At 35.8% G+C, this 22,555-nt stretch overlaps 1 protein-coding gene across 3 annotated transcripts; it reads right to left on the bottom strand.

The window, feature by feature from the left end:
• Positions 1–769: 769 nt before the first annotated feature.
• Positions 770–22,532, bottom strand: sytl5 (synaptotagmin-like 5). 3 transcript variants are annotated; one of them, XM_039656045.2, is made up of 18 exons: positions 22,299–22,532; positions 17,132–17,206; positions 14,497–14,869; positions 13,825–14,031; positions 13,495–13,610; positions 12,684–12,792; positions 12,143–12,245; positions 11,910–12,039; positions 10,954–11,054; positions 10,643–10,720; positions 8,720–8,785; positions 8,347–8,525; positions 7,401–7,503; positions 7,131–7,292; positions 6,921–7,029; positions 4,141–4,273; positions 3,856–4,064; positions 770–2,564 (listed from the first exon to the last, which is right to left on the bottom strand). In XM_039656045.2, exons 3-18 carry the CDS (start codon positions 14,619–14,621, stop codon positions 2,422–2,424), a joined length of 2,073 nt encoding a protein of 690 aa, XP_039511979.2. In that variant the 5' UTR covers positions 14,622–14,869; positions 17,132–17,206; positions 22,299–22,532; the 3' UTR covers positions 770–2,421. The 3 variants fall into 3 exon arrangements, with proteins under 3 accessions (XP_039511979.2, XP_039511980.2, XP_039511981.2); XM_039656046.2 differs by lacking the exon at positions 17,132–17,206; XM_039656047.2 differs by lacking the exon at positions 8,720–8,785 and having other exon boundaries at positions 22,299–22,531.
• Positions 22,533–22,555: the final 23 nt, after the last annotated feature.

Below are 22,555 nucleotides of genomic sequence, written 5' to 3'. Positions count from 1 at the left end.
AAAGATGATATGGGCAAAGGAACAAATTTATTTTGTAGAGATTGATGTATTAAATGTCACAGTGGGGAGAAGAAAGTCTCAGTATAAGGCTAAAACTATTAGAAGTATTTTGGCGTAGTGTTATATTATGATTTCTTACAGTGAAGTGAATCAGCTTTGCTTTCAAATATACATAAAGTATATTTGTAATGTTTGAAAAGCTATTGTAAAAGTCAGCGGAAGCCGTTTTGTTAGACTCGTGACCAGTCAAGAGAACAATAATGTGATCTTTTTAACCAGCTAGTCTAGCTACTTTATTAAAAACTATTTAAAAAAAAAAAAACAAATGTGAGAGTAAAGAGAAAGATATTGTTAAAAAAGATTACTATTTAAAATAAATGCTGTTCTTTTGAACTTTCTATTCATCAATGAATCCTGAAAAAATTTACATTTTTCCACAAATATTTAAGTAGCACAACTGTTTTCAACATTGACAACAAGATGACAGCAAATCAGAATATTAGAATGATATCTGAAGGATCATGTGACACTGAAGACTGGAGTAATGGCAGCTTTGCCATCACAGGAATAAATTACATTTTAAAATATATCGCAATAACTCACAATGTTACTGTTTTAGTGAATGTTTGATATAATAAATACAGCCTTGGTGAGCAGAAAACATCTTTCAGATAATATATCAATACAGCTATGTATGTATTTAGAGAGAAAGAAAGAAGGGTTGAGAATAATAATTAAGATGTGGAAAAAGGAGAAATGAAGCAGCAAGAGTGGTTAAATAATAGTTTATTCTCTTTCTGAAGATGATAAAGTACAGTACAGCTGATGATGGAAACAGTACACTGAACATGCTGTGAATCAAACAGCTTTAGACAATATCAGACATGGGAACACTTGGATGTCAAACATCAACATTGATAAAGCCTTACATATGCCACACAATTTATTATACAGTGTGATATAAGGTCTATTCACTTGACTGATTCTAACAAGAGCATTAGGTGTAAGACACATTATTCATGGAGACCTTACAGTGACATGATGGCTCAAATGAATCAACTGGGGAATTGACTATTAAACTAACCTCATAAAATAAATAACGGGTCCTGTATGCATTGTGCTTATACAATTTGTGTGCCTATGTATGTTTTTTTTTTTCTTTTTATGTCCAAATAGAACCTTAAACCACTTACATTTTTATAGATCACTTTATTCTTAGGTTTTTCTTTGTATTTTCGGTTATGGTAAACATCACGCATTTGTGCACTTTCTGTACTTTCTTTGACGCTGAGGCTTTCTGTGTGACAACATTGGTGATGGGAGCGGGGGGGAGGGGGGTTTACCTGACAACAATCATGTCATTGTAATATTTTCATGCTGAATTGTGACTAGTCTTTAGAAAACAGGCTTAAAGATGTCTTAATAGAAATATAATCTACTTTATCCACTTTACATTTGGGGTTATAACTATCATTTTACCAAGGAACTGTAAACTTAGGTAAAGATAATGAACCACATTGTTCCATGCCACACACCTATTTTCACATTCCAAAAGTGGTAAAACTAGCTATGAAATTACTGTATATTGTTCTCAGTTAGTGTGCCATTTGTACAAGTGTTATGTGCAGGTGGTATTTGTGCAAATTGGATATAAAAAAAAAAAATCTCGTGTGTGTGTATATGAAGGAAGTGCTTTGTGCTTTGTTCTTTCTGGACAACTGTGACCTTTAATTGTTGATAATGCTCACTATGCAATTTTAAAATAGTACTCATGTGCTATTCACAGTTATGACCAATGTGTGGGAATGGTTTAAAATATAAGGTTACACTTTATTTCAAGGTGTCCATGTTATAATGTAAATATACATTTAAGTACTGAGTAATATTCTTTCTTAAGTAAGCCTGATATCAACTAAATTTGAAGCACACTATTCCAAGGATTGCTTAATGCAGGTACTCAACTAATGTGAATGAACTAAATAATAATAATTATATATATATATATATATATACATACAGTATATATATAATATATTTGGGAGAGATGGTGTACCATTTTTTTGCTCTTCCCGTGTGCTTTATCAACACGAAGTACCGTACTGATATAAGTGATATATGATATATCTATAATATACAGTACATGTGGATATCTATATTATATATAGATGATATATGATAGTGATTAAAATCCAATTCCTTGTGCTCACAAATGAGACATGTTAATACCAGGTGTAAATGGGACCTTATAGGTCCACATGTGTATGCCACAGGTGTGTTTTGAGAATTTAGAGAGCATATGCATCTTGAAATGAGAATCTAGGTGGTGTGAGTACTGCCAAAGAACATAAAGAGCACTTTAAAGTGTCTAGAGGTGATCAGATTTGATGCGTATTGCCAGATAAACTGTCTTTCCTCTTCTCTCTATGTCTTCCTCTTGGCCATGCTGGATCGCAGCATCAGTGTGCACTCTAGTGGGACTTCAGGGTTGTCAATCATGCGTTGCCATAGCCTCTGCTCCTCGCCGTAGGAATCGTTCCAATCTACTTCTTTCCCATAACTCAGACCTGCAGGACACAAGCAGGTCATTTGATTGCTCTGTATGTAAGATCTAACACAGAGAAATTATCTCAATTAAAATTGCAACAATGGTTTGTCATGAGGCTATTTTGAAACATTTTATAAAACAAAATATCTTGCCAAAATCAAAATGAATGAATTTACAATAGATGGTAAGTTTTTCAATGTTTGAAAATGAGTTTCTTATGCTCAAAGACTGCATTAGTAATATTGTGAAATATGTTGTATATTGCAATATATTTTTAAAATAAATGTATTTTTTGAAGCTAAAGCTGAATTTTCAGCATCATTACTCCAGTCTTCAGTGTCAGGAACATGTCACGGTTATGTTTGAACCATCAGCACATAAACACTGTATATCACTGTCCACATTTAGTTTGTCAGCAATTACATGTGAAGAGGGTTAGCCAATCCTAATAGGGCTCATAGGAGTCTTAAAGGTATAGTAGAAAAATATTAAAAGGGCTAGAGAGGTTGGAAATTAGTCATGTAAACTGATTTTAGTGCAAGAAACTGAGTAATATTTGTAATTATAAACACTGTAAAGAACCCCTTTGACACAATCATCAAAGACAATCAAATGGCTCATGAGTGAGTGAAGATCTTAATAAAACATATTCGTAACAGTAAATTAGTTTAGCATGCACACAAAATGTGTCGCAGAAACTAATGCTTCATGTTTAGTTTAGACAGAACATTACAGTGGAAATTATATTCAAGAACATGTGGGACTGAATGATTATCTTAATTTGAGTTAGAGAACATTGCACAGTAATGCACAATATCAAATCTGTCCTACTAATGTGGGAAATATAATTGGATGTTTCAGAAACCATGTTTCAGGATGTGCTGTTCCTGACAGAACTTGAGTGTTTTGTGATTGACTTTCAAGTGTTGTTATTGTTAACTAAAACTATTAAAAAAAATTTGAAATTGAAAAAGGCAATAAAACAGATATTAGATGAAAAACTATGTATAAGTTGAACTATTTAAATGATTAAAATTAAAATTGAAATGAAAATAAATTAAAGCTATATAGAAATATATATGCATTTTTTTAAACTTAAAACAGAAAAGCACAACAAAATGACTAAAACCTTTATTAGAATGAAAGTATATAGCTAATTCAAAATATTACGAATTCAAAATACTATAATATACCCATTGTTTGCGTAAAACGCTGAATTAAGCATGTATGCAGATCTTAAAATACATACTGTGGATTTTTGATACAAAAACAGATTGAACTGAAAAAGGCTAAGCTAAAGAAAGACTGACCAGTCCCTGCTCCGAGCCGCACACCCCCCAGGAAGACGTTGCTGGCAAGCGGTTCCCTGTCCCACACTGTCAGCTCCAGACACACGCTGTCCAGATCACTGTGCTGCAGGCCGCAGTATGTGAAGGTGTGATTCCAGCGTGGGTTTATGGTACGCTTCACCACTGCGGTCTTGTGCTTTGTGCTTTTCTTGTCATCAGGCAGTAGGTATCTGATACACAAGCAGAAAACCAGGAGTGTGAGTTTGCGAAATGTATATGAATGAAATCAGGAGGAATTCAGCTCACCCTTTGACGAATGGGTCAGAGGATCCTCCTTTAACAGCCGTTAGGTTTTTTGCCTCTTTAACCAGCAGCTCCACCATTCCTCCTTTAGGAAGAGTGATGGTCTTCTTCTTTCCCTTCAGAAATCCCCTTTTCACTGAGAAACAGAAGAGAGCTTGATTACACACTCCAGTAGCTCAAATACAAGCTTTGTCGATGACACGTTAAACATACAGTGTCCCGTTACAAAGTTTAATTCATTAGACCAGTAGTTCCTAAACTGGGGCGTTTTTGCCGTTTAATTTAATTCTACCCCACCTTAAAATGACATTAAAATCGATGATATGTATTTCTAACAGGGAAAATGCCGTAAAAGGTCAAATACATGGCATCCAATCAAATTACCTGACTGCATCCACACATGCACTGTGCATGAGAGGTTATGTGCAGTCATTTCTCCGCATTGTACCTTTGTAAATGTACGGATTTAGCACTTACTAGCATGAAGAACAAATATAGACACAGAGAGTGCATAGAGATCATTTTAAGACAAAATTTTGAACGAATCTGGAAAGTCAATGTTTCATTCATAAAAGACAGTCACTGGCTTTATAACAGAATGATTGAATGACCCGATGGCTCAGGCATTAAGACAGGGACTTACAGCCACCTATTGGCAGTTTTAGTTTAATATTTAAAGGACGATTCTTTATTTATTCACCCTGAAGTTGCTCCAAACCTGTACCAGTTGATGGATCCCATTGACTTTCACATTATGGCAAAAATACTATGTACTAAAAACGAAACATTTTTGGGTATACCGTCCTTTAAAAGAATCACTTTGCATTAACCACCATTGCATTTATTGAACTTGCTTAAAGGTATAGCGGAGGATTTTCTTTTTCCGGGTGGGTAGTCTATACTATTGGTCCACCTAAGTGTCAATCATTCTGGTGATATGTTTACGTCGTAGGCCGTCGTAGGCTACGTGCTCATCCCTATGTAGTTTTCACTTTCATGTGTATTATGTCGGAGTTACGGTTTCAGCCATTCCTTTGAAAATGGCTGAGGGTCGAAAGAGAAAAAATGTTTACTAAGTGTATGATAAGAAGAGAAAGGCCGCAGAATATAGAAACAAGACCAGAGAGATTTTGGGTGAATATCACACGCTAGCGTGCGCTAAAAGCACAGGTTGGGCTTCTCACTGATGCCGCAGTCGCGAAGATTCTACCAGACAGGTAAAGTTTGTCACACTATTTGGAGAAATCCATTTAAAATCACTAGTAAAAGTTAATGCAAGCTACAATGCTAGCCCTTGCACGAGTCATGCACCGCATAGACACGGTAAACATCTCAATTTGTCTAAAGTAGCCTTTTGTCCAAAATGGTAAATGGTATCACGCTGAAATATTCTAAAATCTTGTGTGTTTATTATTACACAAATGCAACAAGCTACTTCTCCATATGCAACTATGTATACAAATAACGTATTAACAATGAGAGATATTAGGTTAAGGACCAACGTAATAGCACTGCTTATATGTTGCTATGTAACGTAATTGCGATTTGCAAAATAGTTTCCTCAGAACGTATTTCGTGTGATACAGGGTTGCACATATCATGTCTTGAGTCCTCGGTCACTCAATCGATCAGTATAATAAGTAAATAAAACACGGAAGGGCATTTGACATGTTGTCTTGTTTATGAATGTTTTTTAGTTAGTTTAGAATTTGCAACATAATTGTGCAAGGCGTATAGACGTTCCCTAGCTCTCGGGAGCAAGAGTGTTGTGTTTGTGCATGTGCATTTTTTTTTAAAAATTGGAGAGGGCGGGTCTGCTCTAAAATTCGGAAAGATCCTCCGCTATACCTTTAAAACATCTGCATTAGAGTTTTGTTTTGGGTTTTTTTGCTGTGTAAACTATTAGATATGTTAGATTTACATACCTATCATAAAATTAGCCTAGCATGAAAAGTACCTAGTTTTTAAAACAAAAACAAAAATGTTTGTAAATTTACTTTATCCATAAATGTAACCTTAAACAAATATGTCTTTTTATCATTTTATTTTTGTTATTTTTTTATATAACTTTTTATAATATTTAAATATGACACAAAGTGTTTTTCAGGCAGCAAAGCGGTATGATATAAGGTTTTCAAAATAATTAAATACTACTAATAATCACAATAAATAATAGTTAACCCAACTCTAGGCTGTTTATGGTTTCGAGGCAACATCATCATTCACGATCAGTCCATAAAGAAATTATTGCCACATTAATATTAAATTAATATGTTCAGCCAACGAAAATGTACATCTTCACCTTTTATTCAAATACAATTAAAAATGTGTGATTTTGTAAGCATATCATGTAGTTGTGCTTGGGGACAATTTTGCTTTATTTGCGAAAACGCAATGAAACATGCCAAATTTTGGAGACATTTTTTTTTTTTGCAGTTTTTGGTCTGGCTGTCATACAAAGAAATGAAGTACACATGCAAAAACCAGAGAAAACCAACAAACTTTATTTTGCACAGTAAAATAAAACTTCTAGCAATAGTTTGTCTTTTTTAGCCAAATCAATTTTGTCAAAAAAAAAAAAAAATCCATAACCAAGTTTAGTGTTTTGTTGCTCCCTCATATATAAAATACAATTTAATATTTTTTGATGGTTTAATCAAACTTTAAGTTAATTAAAATAAAATAAAAAATCCCCACTTTTTGCCACTACTTTAGGTCATAGGTTAGGTTATCAACAATGAAAAGGTGAAAGAAATGCAATAGAAATGATTTTTAAATCATACCTTGCACTTGGTCCAGAGGCAGGGAGACATTTCTCTCTGCAGGAATGTACTTCAAAACCACTGTAAGTTCCCCTTTATAGTGTATCACCGAGTCCACATAAGACTCATTCTGACACAGACACACACACACATTTCAGTATCACACTTATCCATGTCGACATTTCTTTTTATCTCTCGCTGTTTCTGTTTGTGTGTGTGTGTTCAGCTCACCCTAGGCTGTAGAGAGAACCATTCCTCTATCTGCGTGTCAAACTCCCAGGAGTCAAAGCTCAGCTCCGTCTCCCCCAGGAAGTTGTTGTGTCCAAAGCGATCATGGTGCCACACAGAAACCTGCAGTGTGCGCGTCTCCAGCTGAGAGTGACTGACTACATACTACTCAAAGGGACAGACAGATAAGAGCCTTTTAATCAATATCTCGTTTACAATATCTCATCAATCTAAATAGAAAACCCTGTGAGGCAGGACTGAACCCTCTCTTACCCTCAGGTTTTCATTGAAGACTGGGTTAGTGGTGTTGCTTTTGATGCTGGTTTTTCGCTTGCTTTGACGGGACTTGTCTGGCAGGAGATATGTTTTAATATAGCTGTAAACACACACACACCGATTTTTTTTGCTTCTGTACAATATTGGTCTCTGACGCATCAGTATTAAATTGATATCTTAGACAACAATTAATAATTGTTAATAATAAACATTTTTTAAGAATATATGTGGATACTGGACAGAGTTAGATTCCTTTATCTTTCAACACATACTGTATTTAATTATTAATATTTCAGCAAATATTTCAGAAGATTTTCAGGAAATGTCAGGTAATCAAAACTGAAAATGACAGCATTAAATGAAAAGGCCACCCATTTTGGGGGGGAAAAAAGTATTTCAAACTCTAAAAATGACCAAAAAATAAAAATAAAAATAATCCTTCCATGCCCTTTTTCTAAAGCCATAGACTGAACATGAAAGCATTAAATTACAGAAAATCAACTATTAACAATTGTTTCTGATAATTGAAATACAAGTTGAAATAAAATAGATATAATGAAAGACTTAAAAAATTAAACTGAAATAAAATACTACTAAAGTACTAAAACAAAAATAAATTATAGCAAAATATTTATAAAAATACCAAAAGCACACGCAATTATTAAAACAAACTAAAATGAAAACAAAATATAAAACTAATAACTAATCGAACATTTTAATACATTTTTTCAAGTGTATAAACAATACTAATGTAAGGAATTATAGAATTTACATTTAACATTATTACATTGAACTATCCCTTTAAATACAGTAATATAAAAATATACTACTTATAAACCTAAATGTTAATATATGGAGACTCCAATTACATGCAGTGCAGGGATGCTCTGCCAGGGCTCAAAGTGAAGTGTATAGCTGTCTCTCTGTGTGTGTGTGGCCTTACGCATCCGTGCGCTGTCTCCTCTCATCCCCGGTTGCTAGGCAGCGGCACTCGCGGACGAGCACGTTTAGTGCCCCTGTTTTATAGCTGTAAGAGATGTTGAGAAGGATCTCCCCGGAAACCCGCACATTGCCATAGTCCCCCGTCTCACTGTACACGCTCATCATACTGTTAATGCTGGTCTGGAGAGAATATAGGGAGAGTCTTTGGCTGTGCATCTTTCACAGGCTTGTGTTTAAATGTATGTGTATGTATGTGTAATACAGAAAGGCAAGAGAGAGAAACTGAAGCGAACACAGCAACATACACACACACACACACACACACACACACACACACACAGAGAGAGCTGTACTCAAACGCACTGAACACTCACAGTGTCAGCATCTGAGTCAGGTACATTAAGGAAACCCCACTTTCTCTCCGAGGCAGGTGTGGAAGACTGGAATAAGACAGGAGAAAGACAGAGTAGAGAAGATTGACAGCATGAAGGCAAACAAGGAAAAAAAAAAAACAGAGGGAAGAGAAGTAGAATAAGAAAACCTATGTGACAGAACACATCGCTAGAGCCTACGAGGAACTTTTTTTACATTTGATTATTGATTATTAGCTGTTTAAAGTCTCAGTTCACCTAAAAATGAACATTGCATCCTATTTACTATCCGTGATTATTAATTTCAAACCCATTTGCACTTCTTTCTTCCATAATTAAAAAGACATTTTATTTTCTAGTAATGCACATTTCAGCAATCAAAAATAGTAGTTTTGAGGTAGTAGTTTTAAGGGGACGAAACCATTGACCAAAAAACATCTTTTAATTAGCATTTCTCAGTAGCCGAATTGGGTGACTAAAATATTGAGAACTTCACTACGACTATCCAATGCATTCTCATCCTTTAACATCATATAGAACGCTATATGACAAAACGGCGCTATACTACGCACATGGCACCCGTTATCGTTAATATAACACGTGCTGTGAGGGCTAAGTTTAGGTGTGGGTTAGGGTGTGCGTGTCATATTCACGCTAAAGGATTTATAACGTCTTGGGTTTGCGTGTTATATTAACGATAAAGGGTGCCATGTGCGTAGTATAGCGCCGTTTTGCATATAGCGTTCTATATGACGTTAAAGGATGAGAACGGGCTGGACTATCCCTAATTTATCACCTGAGAACACAAATCCACAACAGCATATCAAATTCAATGACCAAAATTAATTTACCCATACATACATTTTAGATCTGGTTTTGGGCTAAATGAAAAATGTATTTTCGGTTTACTTTTGTTAAAAAATGTATTCAGTGCATCGCTACTCTTTTCCATATAATGACGCTGAATGGGAACTGGGGATTTTGGGCTCAAAAATGACAGGAAAAAATGTAGCATAAGGCATATGAATTAACATGATGATTAAATATGATTTAAGAGCTATGGCAGAAAGCAAGATTTTCAACAAGTAATAAATATTGTATCGTGTCTATTCTTTGGAATATTTTATATTTATACTTGGACTTTATCACACAAATTGAATGGAGCAGCTTAATGCTGCTTTCGGTCATTCACTTTCACTGTATGTAAAAGAGTAGAATGCACATTTTTGAATGACATAAGGGTGAGTAAATGATGGCAACTTTAATTCTGTGAAAACATGACTGTTTTGTTTTCAGTAAAAGCCTGTCTTTGCTAGTTTTTCTTCTATTTTCTTGTGAATAGAGCTAAATGAAGAGGAAACACATCTGACTCATCTAGCTATTAGAGACTGCGAGTGAGCTATGAGTTATGTCAGCTGTTTTGAAAGAGGCCACTTGTCTTCACGTTTGCCTGAATTATTTCTCTTTGTTGTGTCTTAATGCACCACCTGCACCTGTATGTGTGGCCAACAAGCGGGAACTATGACAATGATGCACTTTGGTTAGTTATTGGGAGTTCTATCTATGCTAAATTGTGTATACATGAGATGCGATAAAAAAAAATGCATGCGTGGGTCTACCAGGTGAGTCAACAAATTAAGTGATCTTGTGTAACTGGATATTTTGCCAGGAGGAGGAAATGCTAATATTCACAAGGATATACATATTTATATGCAAAGGAATAGCTGGAACGAGTTTTATAGGGTAGGTTATACGTATTGCTGACTCCCTTTATATAAGGCACACAAACATACAGCACACAGAAAAGGGAACAAATATATTTTGTGTCAGTCAGATAATTGCACAAAGCCAGCAAACACACACTGCAGCAGAGCGCCTGTGATTATGTTGTTTTTTGTGTGCGTGTGTCTATGTAAATCATTATACCATTGATTGCGCACTGCAGACACTCCGGTTGGTTTTATAGTGTTCTGATAACACCGCATCAATGTCCTCATCCGAGTCCTAGAGCACAAACACTGCCATCAACGAATATCACATTGAAACAGCACTGCTTTTCTTTATGCAATCACTTCACTCAGTGCTATGATATCATAAAAATCACATTACAGAAGGCTGTCTCTTATCATTTTAACTCCCTATCCGGAAATCTATCTCATATCCTGGTACACACAGAAAAAAATGATAAACATGATTCCAAGTGAGAAGTGGTTTAAGAGACTGTGGCTGAAATCTACCCCATCGTTCAGTCCTGGAACTGAGCGGCATCGACTTATCAGAGGATCTTCACTGAAGCCCTCACCAGGATTACTGAGGTCCATCTCAGAGCGACTGCGATCTGTGAAGAACAGAAAACTAGATATTCGGACTATTTGATATAATCTAACACTAAGGACATAGAGCGAGCCTAAGACCACAAGTGAAAATGCATTCATTTAGCAATTTTTGGAATTAAATATTTACTTTTTTCATTACAAATTAGACAATTCCCATAATTTAAGCAAAAGGTTAAACTGAAACACTTACACAAATTTGGCATGTTTGTGTAAACCCCGATGGTCATATTCTCCAGCATGATTTGAGAAAGATCCAAAAAGCATCTTGTGCTTTAATGGAAGCAAGAACATCTGACAGTCTTTACAACAACTTCGCAGAAGTTGTTCTCAACCAGGGTTGGTCCCTCTAAGGTGACTTAAAATTATTTTAAATAAGTCTAAACAAACATAATAAGCTAAAGCAAGTAAAGGCAAGCAATATATTTTATTCTATTTTAATTCACTGCTTCAAAATTTGAATCAATATTTTAATCAATGTCCTAGAAATAGAGCAGAATCTTGAATATTTCTACATAGATTTGTTTTACTTTCTTTTTTAATGATTTTTCAAGAAAATGTTTTGCATAGTATAACAAAGAAAAAAACATTAGAAAAAGGGGTAGACATTCTGTTTTTGAGGTAAGTATTGGTTTACAAATTCAAAGACACTTATTATTGTTTGTTTACATGACAGTATTTGCATTTCTTCTACATCTATTTCAATGTCAATGTTGTTCCATGTTAAAAATGAGATTTTCAGTGCTTTTATATTATTTTTATTAGAGTAAACTGACATAAGGACAGTTTCGCATGGAAATGTTGTTACTGGTGTCATTGGCATTAATAGATTTTATAGCAAGTTGTTGCCATGGTGATACCTGATGAGAGGGAGGCTCTGGATATGGCGATAGAGGGTGTGCTGGAATCTTTTTGTCTCCGCCCATCCGCCATCTTTTCAGAAGCGCCGTCACTGCTTTGTATACTAGACACGCTCTCTGCTCCATCCGGCTGAACAAACACAAGGACACGCACAGGCAGTAAACACTGCTTTCTTGTCAAACACACAAGTATGTATATAGGAACATACTAATATGTATATATCATGTGTTACCCTGTTTCTTGCCTCAGTCTGGGTTGGTGTTTTGACCATTTGTGCTCTCATGTTATTGGGTACCGTTGGTAACCCTGATGGCTCCACTGCACCCGCTCTGTTCCTAAAACACAGACACTTAATGAGAGTGAAACACAGACAGTCTCAATGAGAAGACACAGGCTTGAGTAGAACGAAATGTTAGCTTATTGCACTAAAGTATATCCTGCCTATTATTTTGTGAAACAGTATGCAATATGCAATCATTTCAAACAGCGATATGCTACATTCTTGTCACATGACCAATACAATGCATGTTTAATGTTTAAACCATTGATGATATTACTGATTAATTTCTAATGGTTGAGCATTGCACTGTTGCATACAGTGTTTATTGTGTTACATTTAAGCAACTGTAGTAGGTCTTCCTGTTTTTCCATGCTTGAAGAAAAAGGCATACGCTTCACTGCATAATTACTATTAACTCCAGGAATTGTATCAAAGTAAGTGATTCCAAGCATAGCAAAGTCAAGCTCAATGGACTGTAAATGATGCCTCTCACCCTTTCCTGTTCTTCCCTGTCCTTATCTGGAACTGAGACGTAGGCGATCTCTCGTACTGTGGCGCGGATGATCTCTCCCTCTCTGATGGTCTGGGAGAAGAGCCTCCATCTCCATAAACAAAAACAAATATTCATAATAAGAATATCAAAGCCGTCAAGCTAAATACACAGTCCTTTGACCATCTGTTTATTATTCAATAGTGACCAATAATAGTTAGGTAATTAAATTTGAGGATTTGATCACTGTATTCTGCTCTGGGTATAGTGTTATCAGATGATAAATTAAACCAATCGTAGTAAAGCTCTTTGGCGACAATATGTCAGCTGAACAAATTAGCATATTGCTTCTTTAGCTTCCTTTTTGGTCATGGTGAAGTGCATCCACACTGACATGTTCACCCGATTTTGCTTATCCACATTGTGTGCATGACATAGATGCTAACATGATCACTTTTCAGTCAATAGTTTTAGGCCTTCAAAATTATTCTGGCTGCAACCATTTTTATTGTTTCTTCTTAATATTTTTTGGATGTGGAAATTGTAGGTGCATCACTATTAATTAACACAAAACCTGATTAATGCTGCTGTTCACCTGGACATAAACAATCATAATATAATATATCTATTGTGTATACACTGAAACATGTAACTATTCCAGTTTTAAAATCATTAAAAAGAGCCTGGAGAGGAAAACTTGTCATCGTCAAACTTGAAATTAGGGCAGGGCAGAAATTGTGTAAAATGTATGGCAATATGTCCGGGCATTGGTTGATGGATGTTAGTGTTGACACAAACTCTGAGTTGATCTCACCTGGAGGACTGCTGAGGATTGACTGTTTGATTACATCACTGGTGGGTGCATTGACATGTTGAAACCTCTTGGATCTCTCTTCCAGAAACCATTCTCCTGTAACCACCTTCAGTTCCCTATGACAGCAAGTCGCACACAGACAACACTGTGTAAGCCACAATTATAGAAGTGACAAGCAAAGCTTAATTGGTTCACCTATTAAAGCTCATATGTTCAAACTGCAACTTATTTGAAATAAGTTGGTACAGAACATGTATTAAAAGCCAAAAAATGTATTTCATGGTGTCTCTCATCTCTTCAGAGTATGTATGGATGTTCTGTGTGACTCACGCAGTCTTTGCACACACAGTGCATTTGCAGTTGCTGCTTGGAGGCATTGCCGTGCAGAAGTTGCAGATGCGCCGATGACAGTTGGTACACACATTACCCCTCTGCAGGATGAGACCCAGCGCACGAAGACATACGGCACACTCACGCTGATCAGTTGAACTACGTCGCCCAGCTCGCTTCATTTCCAGAAGTTCATTTTTCAGCTTCCTGTGAGGCACAACTGGTATCACTGTTGGGGACTAACTAAACGTAGCTAGCAACCCTATAGATGAGCTACAGTAGGTCTGTTTCTTATTACACGGTTCATCTTTCTATTCCAAAAAGAAGCTGAATTTTACACAGAAAATCCCCAGATTTGAGTCATTTTAAGTATTTCTTAAGCAGAATATCTCAGCTTATTATTATGTATTTGAAATATAATGGTGCGTGATCAGTTACTGTCGGGGAAACTGACACGCCCCATCCAGTGTAGACAGCATCACTGATAATAATGAGTTCTATTTGCTTTTGTCATTCTGCAATATTTTTAAATTAAAACTGATGTAATTGGATAGTTATATACCTATTTTAAGTAGATTCAGTGTAGTTAGCTATTCTATAAACTTCTAAAAAAAAGTAGCTAACTACTTTTGCAGAGAAAGAAAAAACATGTCTGCCTGGGATGATCGTTACCTGATGCGTTTCTCCTCTCGTTTCCTGACCTTCTCGTCTTTCTGGAGAACACTGAGGATCGTCTGCTTTTCGTGCTCCAGAAGAAAGGACAGATTAAGGGACCCGGTTGTCTTCGCCATGACCATTTAAAGAACTGCTCACAGAGCTCAAGGAAAACTCAGCCAATAAAACTGGCCACAAACCAATCAAAATTATGCTTCATGAAGGCAGCTCGAATCCTTATGAATTAATGAAGGATTGCTTTGGTACATCTACATATCGACGCAAAGGTCATCTGCCCGCTCCTTCAGACGATAACAGTCACCTCTCAGCAATTGTGGCAGGTCTTGTGATCCTATTGGTCAGTGCATTAACCCTTTCACCTGCTGAATGCCTGCAAGAATGACATCCATATAAAAAAAATCAGTGATCAGAGTATTTTATGTGTAATACTTACAATATACATGGTAAATCATGATTCATGTCTTCTGACCTAGTTAATAGTTCATGATCTTTAAAAAAATGTTCAATATAATACAAAACATAGTTACGTTCAGAAATAAAAAAGATGCGCCCAGTACAAAAGAAAAAAAAACTTCTATTGAAATAAGTTGAAAAAAAAAAATGATTCTGTCACTTCTGTGTTTCCAGTCTAACTGCAAGGGTCAAAGAGAGAGAGTGTAGAAAATCGTAATGAAAAACCTATTATTACTCTTTTCAAAAAAAAAATCCATATTTATATATATATATATATAATTTAGAGGCAAAATCAAGTACTTTTGATCTATCTGCTTTGTTAATAGACTGACAGTCCAGACGTCAGTATAAGAGCCCAGCGAATCCGATACAGCTACAGCTACAAGTCACCATTTAGGTTTTTATCTAAAGCGACAATACACTAATTACAGTGACAGTCTGCCAGCAGCAATCTGAGGTGAAGTGGCTTGCTGGAGAGCACTAGAGTAATAGAACAGGGCAGTAATCAGTAATCACTGTACATCATGCATGGTTGGGGCTGAACCTACAACCTCTGCATTAATAGCTGCCACTTTCCAAACAATAATAGGGCTTGGAATGGATGAAAACGTAAAGTTAATTAAATAATGAAATCCTACATCCTTGGCTGTCGATTTTCTCTTTATTTGTAATCCACTCAAATATAATAGAGGGAACATCATGCCATAAAAGGCATGCCTGATGTCTAAATTGTGACTTACATTTTTGGTAAAAATTAATCATTACAGATATAATATTCACCAATAATTCTAGAATGGATATAAATTTTATAATTATTCATTTATTTTAACTTTTAGCTGAAGTAATATTCAATCCCACTATTACTAATGTGTATTATAATATTTTAATGATTATTATAATAACATTATAATATCATATTCATGTTTTTTATTATTTTTATTTTTTGTCAGACAATCATTTTATAACCTCCAAAGGACATGGACATTTTCCTTTTATTTGTTATAAATAAATTATATATATATATATATATATATATATATATATATATATATATTATTAGAAATTGCCAGCTCCAATCCATAACCATTTTAATCATGTGCAGTTGTTTGTTCAGTTACTGGAAGCCCCAGCATTTTACTGGCCTGGACTTTTTATGGGTCATAGCCATCTCTTCTGTTTGTATGAACTAGGTTAATATGTAGTATTTTCTGTATGTGTATGTGCTATCTCATTTTTGTTGCAGGTCTGTCTGAAATTAATAGTGAATGACAAATGTACACACAGAATACAGTGTGTGTGTGTGTGTGTGTGTGTGTGTGTGTGTGTGTGTGTGTGTGTGTGTGTGTGTGTGTGTGTGTGTGTGTGTGTGTGTGTGTGTGTGTGTGTGTGTGTGTGTGTGTGTGTGTGTGTGTGTGTGTGTGTGTACGACGTGCTTTCTTCTATATTGTCTGTCTGAAAGAATCTGATACACCATGTTTAACAGGGCAGCCTACATAATCAGAACCTTCAAAATATGTTTTTCACACCATACTTGACACTTAGTTAGAAAAGCGTCTGACATTGGTGACACAACCACATACGTGCATGTGTCACACACAGGTGACAAATAATTTGTAATGTCGCAGACAAATATCGCTCTAGACAATTCCATCTGTGTATGTTTGTGCATTTGTGTGTAACTGAGGTTATTGTTTGATTAAGTGTCTGACTCAACAGGAAGACATGGAGCAAAATGAATTCAAATTTCTCATGCGAAAACTATTTACAGTGACACACAAATACATGCAGATTAAAAGAGTAACTTCAGTATCTCCGCTGAGGCAAAGGACAGCATATGCCCGCAATATCTAGCAGCACTGGTAATTAAAAAACAAGCTCTTCTGCGTGTTACTGCGTCATTGTCAGGCAGTTGTTATATGCGCTTGAGTCTGAAGTGCTCATTACACTCCTAAGGCAAGGTGTAGCCTACTGCTGAGATGCTTCAATAAAAACTGCAGGGTTACAAAAGGTGTGGTATCTCCCTGGATCCCACCCTAAGTACACACATTAGTGTACACAAAGCCCTGTATAAACACACCAACACACAGTTCTCTTACGTTGTTAAGCGATATACACTAGTTATCAAACATTTGGGTCAGGAATATTTTTTTTATGTTTTACAAAGAAGTCTCATGCTCACCAAGGCTGTATTTATGATGTGGTGATAAAGCTGGATTCTCAGAAGCCTTTTTTCCAGTCTTCAGTGATCATGATCCTTAAAAAATCATTCTTGTACGCTGATTTGGTGCTCAAGACACATTTCTTTTTATGTTAAAAACAGTTGTGCTCCTTAATATTTTGTGAAAATTTTGATGGATTTTTTGATGAATAGAATATTCAAAAGAACAAAATTCATTTAAAATAGATTGATCAATGAATTCCTGAATACAATAATTCCAAACTCGTGTGACTGGACTTTCTGTGTTTTCACTGTTATACGGTAGGCGTCGTTATGACATCTTCTGAAATCGTGCTAGATCTTCTGATCAATACTATGGAAGATTGTTTCCACCACAGAATAAAATTTTTTAAAAAGATAATCGTGACTTTTTATCTCACAATTTGCGAGATATAAAGTCAGTATTAGTGAACAGCCCATTCTCACCCCCAAGGCGTCACCTAACTGACGCCTTGGGAAGCATTTGGACATGCTTCAATATCTGACGCTTTAGATGCCCTTTAGCGTCAGTTAGATGACGCCCTAGGATCGCGTGTACCCTACCCCCACCCCACACCTAAACCTAACCGCGTCCTCTAACAGACGCTTTCCTTTAGCGTCAGTTAGATGACGCCGTAGATGACGCTAAAGGGCGCCTAAAACGTCAAATATTGAAGCATGGTCAAAGGTGACGCCTTGGGGTGAGAATGCGTTGTAGTGAAGTGATTTAATCTCCAAAGTCCAATTCTAAGGGAAAAAGACTGACTTTTTCTCAGAATAGCGAGTTTTTACCTCACAATACTTTATAACACACAATTGTGACAGGTTTATTTCTTGCAATTGCGAGTTTATATCTCACAATTCTGACTATATTGTGTAACTTCCTTTATTTTTTTTATTCTCTGGCGTAAACAAGCTTCCATAAAATACACAGTCGAAGAAGAAGCAGAAACCAGCAATAGCATATGTAAGCAGACGCATATGTAAAATAACACAATCATTAACATTAAAGAGCAAGCATATAAATCATGAAACTCTCCCCTATTCAAATTTTGATTAAAAAATAATGCATGAAGCTGGAATAAAACAGTTTTAGATCATTCTTTTGATATATTGCATATTCAGGGCCATGAAACTTTTGTGAAAATGATCAAAAATGTTAGTGCTGGTTGGCAACTTGTTTCGAAAACGCTGGCAGGGGAATTAGTTAAGACGCACAACAATAATATAACACTAGATAAAAACGGTTAAGTCATTTGTACCTCAGGCTCTAGTGCAAAAGAAGACATCAGACAGGAATAATGCTGCCTTCTAATTCTCCTGGGAAATTCGTATATACCAGCTCAGAAGTCATTATTATGAGTTCAAGAATTTATGGGGACAAAAGGATAAGATTTCATATTTCTTTATCTCTTTAGTTACTGACAAAAGACAGGAAGCTTTTCAGTCATAGTGCAACATAATGAAGCACAATGGATGCGCATTAGGTGTGTAATTGGTGTAATCTGTGTATTTTAGCTTTCTCATGCTGAAATGCAGTTGTACGAGCCCTAACAGTACGCTGAATGCATGCAAAATATTCATGTCAATATTGAGCAATGTTTTATTTGTGACATGCCTCACAATCCTGATTTTTCCACTGGTATTTAACACAATGTGGTGCTGTTCATGTGTGTAAATATGATCATCCTGACATGACTTGAAAGCATGAAAGATGACGACATATTGCAAGAAGCATGGGAAATGTAGTTCAGTGCATAAATCTCAAAAAGAACAAGCCAACAATCTGTCAGTCCATCTCTCAGCTCACAGTAATTACTCCTCTAATGATGGGAGACACATTCACCAACAACGCCTGGCTTAATGGAGATTAATTTCATGCATGTGTTATGCCTTCCAGAGAGGTGCATTAGCATAATAAAAAAGAGACACAGCTATGAAATGCAGATTAGCAAGACAAATTTGAGTCTTGGGTATGGCAGTGGACAACCAAAAAGAGATTATATCAAAATCTCGAGAGCAGGGTAGCTAATGGTAATGTCAGTAAACATGTTTAGTTCTAATTTAATGGCAGAAATTATTTTTTTTTACAATTTTTTTACTCAAAGAGCTTTGTGTAAAGAACACAAAGGGGAACAACTTCTCAAAATCACCATGCATGGCAACAAACTGATAAAAGTAGAAGATGTAAAGGAAATGTTGTTTCCAGCCATCATACACTTTCAGAATGCGTATGAAGTGTACCCTGGACTAATGACTAATGACTAATGACATGCAATGTAATGAAATATAATGATGTTCTTCTCTCCAGCTGTGCCCCGTTGAATCTTTAATGCATGCCTCATCTTTAAACACATACACCCAAATCAATACAAAATGTCACTTATGGATAGTCAATTGTTAGTGTTAAAGTCCTTCAGTAGAATGATATGCAGCACATCTCAGTTAATCATATGATTATGAGAGCACAATATATTGAGGCATATTATCTGAAAATGACAGATTTTGGTCCTTCTATCTGTGAAATCATCCCACATTCTCTTTTTTTTCAAGACCAGTGCACATTAAAATTAGAAAAAGGCCTTAAAAAATTAATGAGTTTGCTTTCAGTCTTTTTTATGAATTTTGTTTAGTTTTTATGATCCCGCTGCCACTAACGTCACTGTCTATAGCTAATAATGTAAATATTTATATCTTTTAGTGAAGATAATAATAATAATAATAATATATATATATATATATATATATATATATATTGTGTGTGTGTGTGTGTGTGTGACCAGTATGTATCAGTCACTCTTTTACAAATATGAAGCAAACTTTGGTAACACTTTACAATAAGGTTTATTAGTTAACTACATTAGTTAAAATTAACTAAGAATGAACAATAGTACTTCAGCATTTGTTAATCTTTGTTAATGTTAATTTCAACATTTACTAATACTTGTTAACATTAGTTAATGCACTGTGAACTAACATGAACAAACAATGAACAGCTGGATTTGTATTAACTGATGTTAACGTAGATTAACAAAAACAGTAACAAATGCATTGCTCATGGTTAGTTCATGTTAGTTAATACATTAACTAATGATTAATAAAATAACCTTATTGTAAAGTGTTACCCAAACTTTGTTTTGTTTAGTTTTTTGTTTTGTTGTGATGGTTGAAATTTATTTCAAGAACCACCAGTGAAAGGACTTCCAAAGAAAAATAGAAATGCAAATTCTTTAATATCTTCATTGTTTCTACTAGACTACACTGTCTGAAACCTCTACTAGTCTCTGGTGGAATGAGCAGCCAACCCCCACCTGATCTGTTGAGACGTCACAACCGAGGACATGTCTCTCTTCTTTAAGCACTTAACCAGAGCTGGCATCTTTAGAGTGAGAATTATGGATTTTTCGGGGGTGTTTAAAAATATTAATAATAATAATAATAATAATAATTACAAAAAAACTTGTGATCGCCAAAACATTTGGTAACTGAACATAATTTCATTAAGTTTACCAACAACATGTACATGGGACAATGATTGGTAATGTTTTTATTAGGGCTGGGTTGACACACATTTCATGATTTGATTCATAAACTCGACTTGAATCTTACTTCAATATCAATATCGAAGTTTTTTCAATAAAAACATTATAATAATTTAAAAATGATCTAAGAGTGAAAATATAATGAACATGTAAAACAGTGCATTTATTTAGCCAAATGTTCCTCTCTCTCTCTCTCTCTCTCTCTCGTGCAAATGTTCCCCTGGCCAGTCAAACTGATTTGTTGTTCCTCAGCTGCCTTTTATCTTGATTATGCCTCACTCGTGTATAAATAGCTAAAGCTTCTGAAAACAGAAGTGATTTACTGTATGTTTTTGCTCATAGTACACAAAAGATGACATACCACGCCTTAATCCATTACCGGCATGTGATATAAGGCTAACATGCTTAGAGGCATTTTATCCATCACTGCTTTTGTCACCTCCGTAAATAATTGGGGCTCGAATCCGCGTGTATAACTTGCACTCTTCTTTTCCACTGAAGTGAGTAGGCATTTAGTTCAGTACACCAGCAGGAAGTCTGTTCTGGTTCTCAGTGTGATTACCACTGTAACAGCAGTAAAAAAAAAAAAAAAAAAAGACAGATAATACTGAACAACAACATACAGTAGACTACTAGTGGTCTGGTTTTGCGCTCATGATAATAGCCCTGGACAGCTTTCCGCTTCGTCTCATACTAAAGGATAAACCCAGTGCACTGGCATGTGCTAAAAGCTGTAATCATGTGGAAGAGCATCTTATAGATCACCTTACAAAAATCCACACTGTGCAAGATTATTCACCCCCCCCCCCTCCCCTCCCCTCACATAGCCTTCATAAGCTATAGGAAATATAGAGGAAAGGTCGGCAAGTTGATTTCTATAATGCATAAATTGCTTAATTGCTTGATTTAGCATTGGTTTTGTATGTTGGATTCAAACAACTAGGCCTACTTCAAAACTAAATTAGGTAAATTCAATAATTTAATTTAGTAATTTATATCCCACGTAAAAATAAATATCATATAAATGGTCAAATGCACACAATAGAGCCACAATGGAACACATTAAGATGTTGTGTCCCTAGGACTTTAAGGCAAGCATGAAATTCACTTTCAAAAGTAACGTTACACCCCAATTAATTTTCACTGTGGTGAAAAGTAGGACAACTACCCTAATGTAATATGTGACTGATATGTGATGAGATGTTCAGTAGCCTACAATGAATACCACTGATTAGATTGTAGCACTTTTGAACTTTAACAAAAAATATCCTACACAAATTTAAAAACGACTTCAGGCTGGCTCGAAAAACAATTACAAGAACGCTCTACTGCATTGCACCTGTTCAAACACCTGGTGAGACGACATTATATGTAATGTCACATAACAGCGTTAAACTTGGCTTGTTTGTCAATGGATATCTTCTGATTATGACTTTTGCGGGGTTTAGAATGTTTTAAGATGATGTAACCGATATATAAAAGAAGATTTCTTGTTAAACACGAGAGAATGGGAGCATTGAAGTTCCTGCGTCCATCTCACCTTACAGCTGCGTTATTCCCTTAACCCGCATAAATGAAACACATTAGGATATAAACTGTTGTCCTACCTGCCGCAGGATTCGTACATGAATATCCTATGAACTGCAGTGCTGTTACATGGTCAAGTCAAGAGCAGTTTTGTAGTGGTGTGTTCATTTCAGCCCGAGCTCCGAGCGAGAGGCAAACCCCCCCACGCACCCGCAGCTGGAGATGTTCATAGCGTGGGTGGAGTTTGCGCTTCCACGGATTCCCCGTGACCGTGTACACACACGCGCACACACACACACGCAGACGCAGTCTTTTACGTGTTTGCATCAAGACTGCC

The sequence above is a fragment of the Pimephales promelas genome, chromosome 7 (assembly GCF_988280905.1).
Source record: "Pimephales promelas chromosome 7, fPimPro1.hap1.1, whole genome shotgun sequence".
Taxonomy (NCBI): Eukaryota; Metazoa; Chordata; class Actinopteri; order Cypriniformes; family Leuciscidae; genus Pimephales; species Pimephales promelas.
The sequence above is the reverse complement of the archived record's forward strand: the minus strand, read 5'-3'. Positions and strand labels throughout refer to the sequence as shown.

What these genes read in the sequence shown, in the direction of transcription:
- sytl5 (XM_039656045.2), bottom strand. Translation starts at nt 14,621, where the DNA reads ATGGTCATGGCGAAGACAACCGGGTCCCTTAATCTGTCCTTTCTTCTG. An exon ending in AGACTGAGGCAAGAAACAGG is followed by an intron (nt 12,040 to 12,142) that starts GTAACACATGAT and finishes GTGTTTGTTCAG; the next exon opens with CCGGATGGAGCAGAGAGCGT. An exon ending in GCGGCTCGGAGCAGGGACTG is followed by an intron (nt 2,565 to 3,855) that starts GTCAGTCTTTCT and finishes TGTGTCCTGCAG; the next exon opens with GTCTGAGTTATGGGAAAGAA.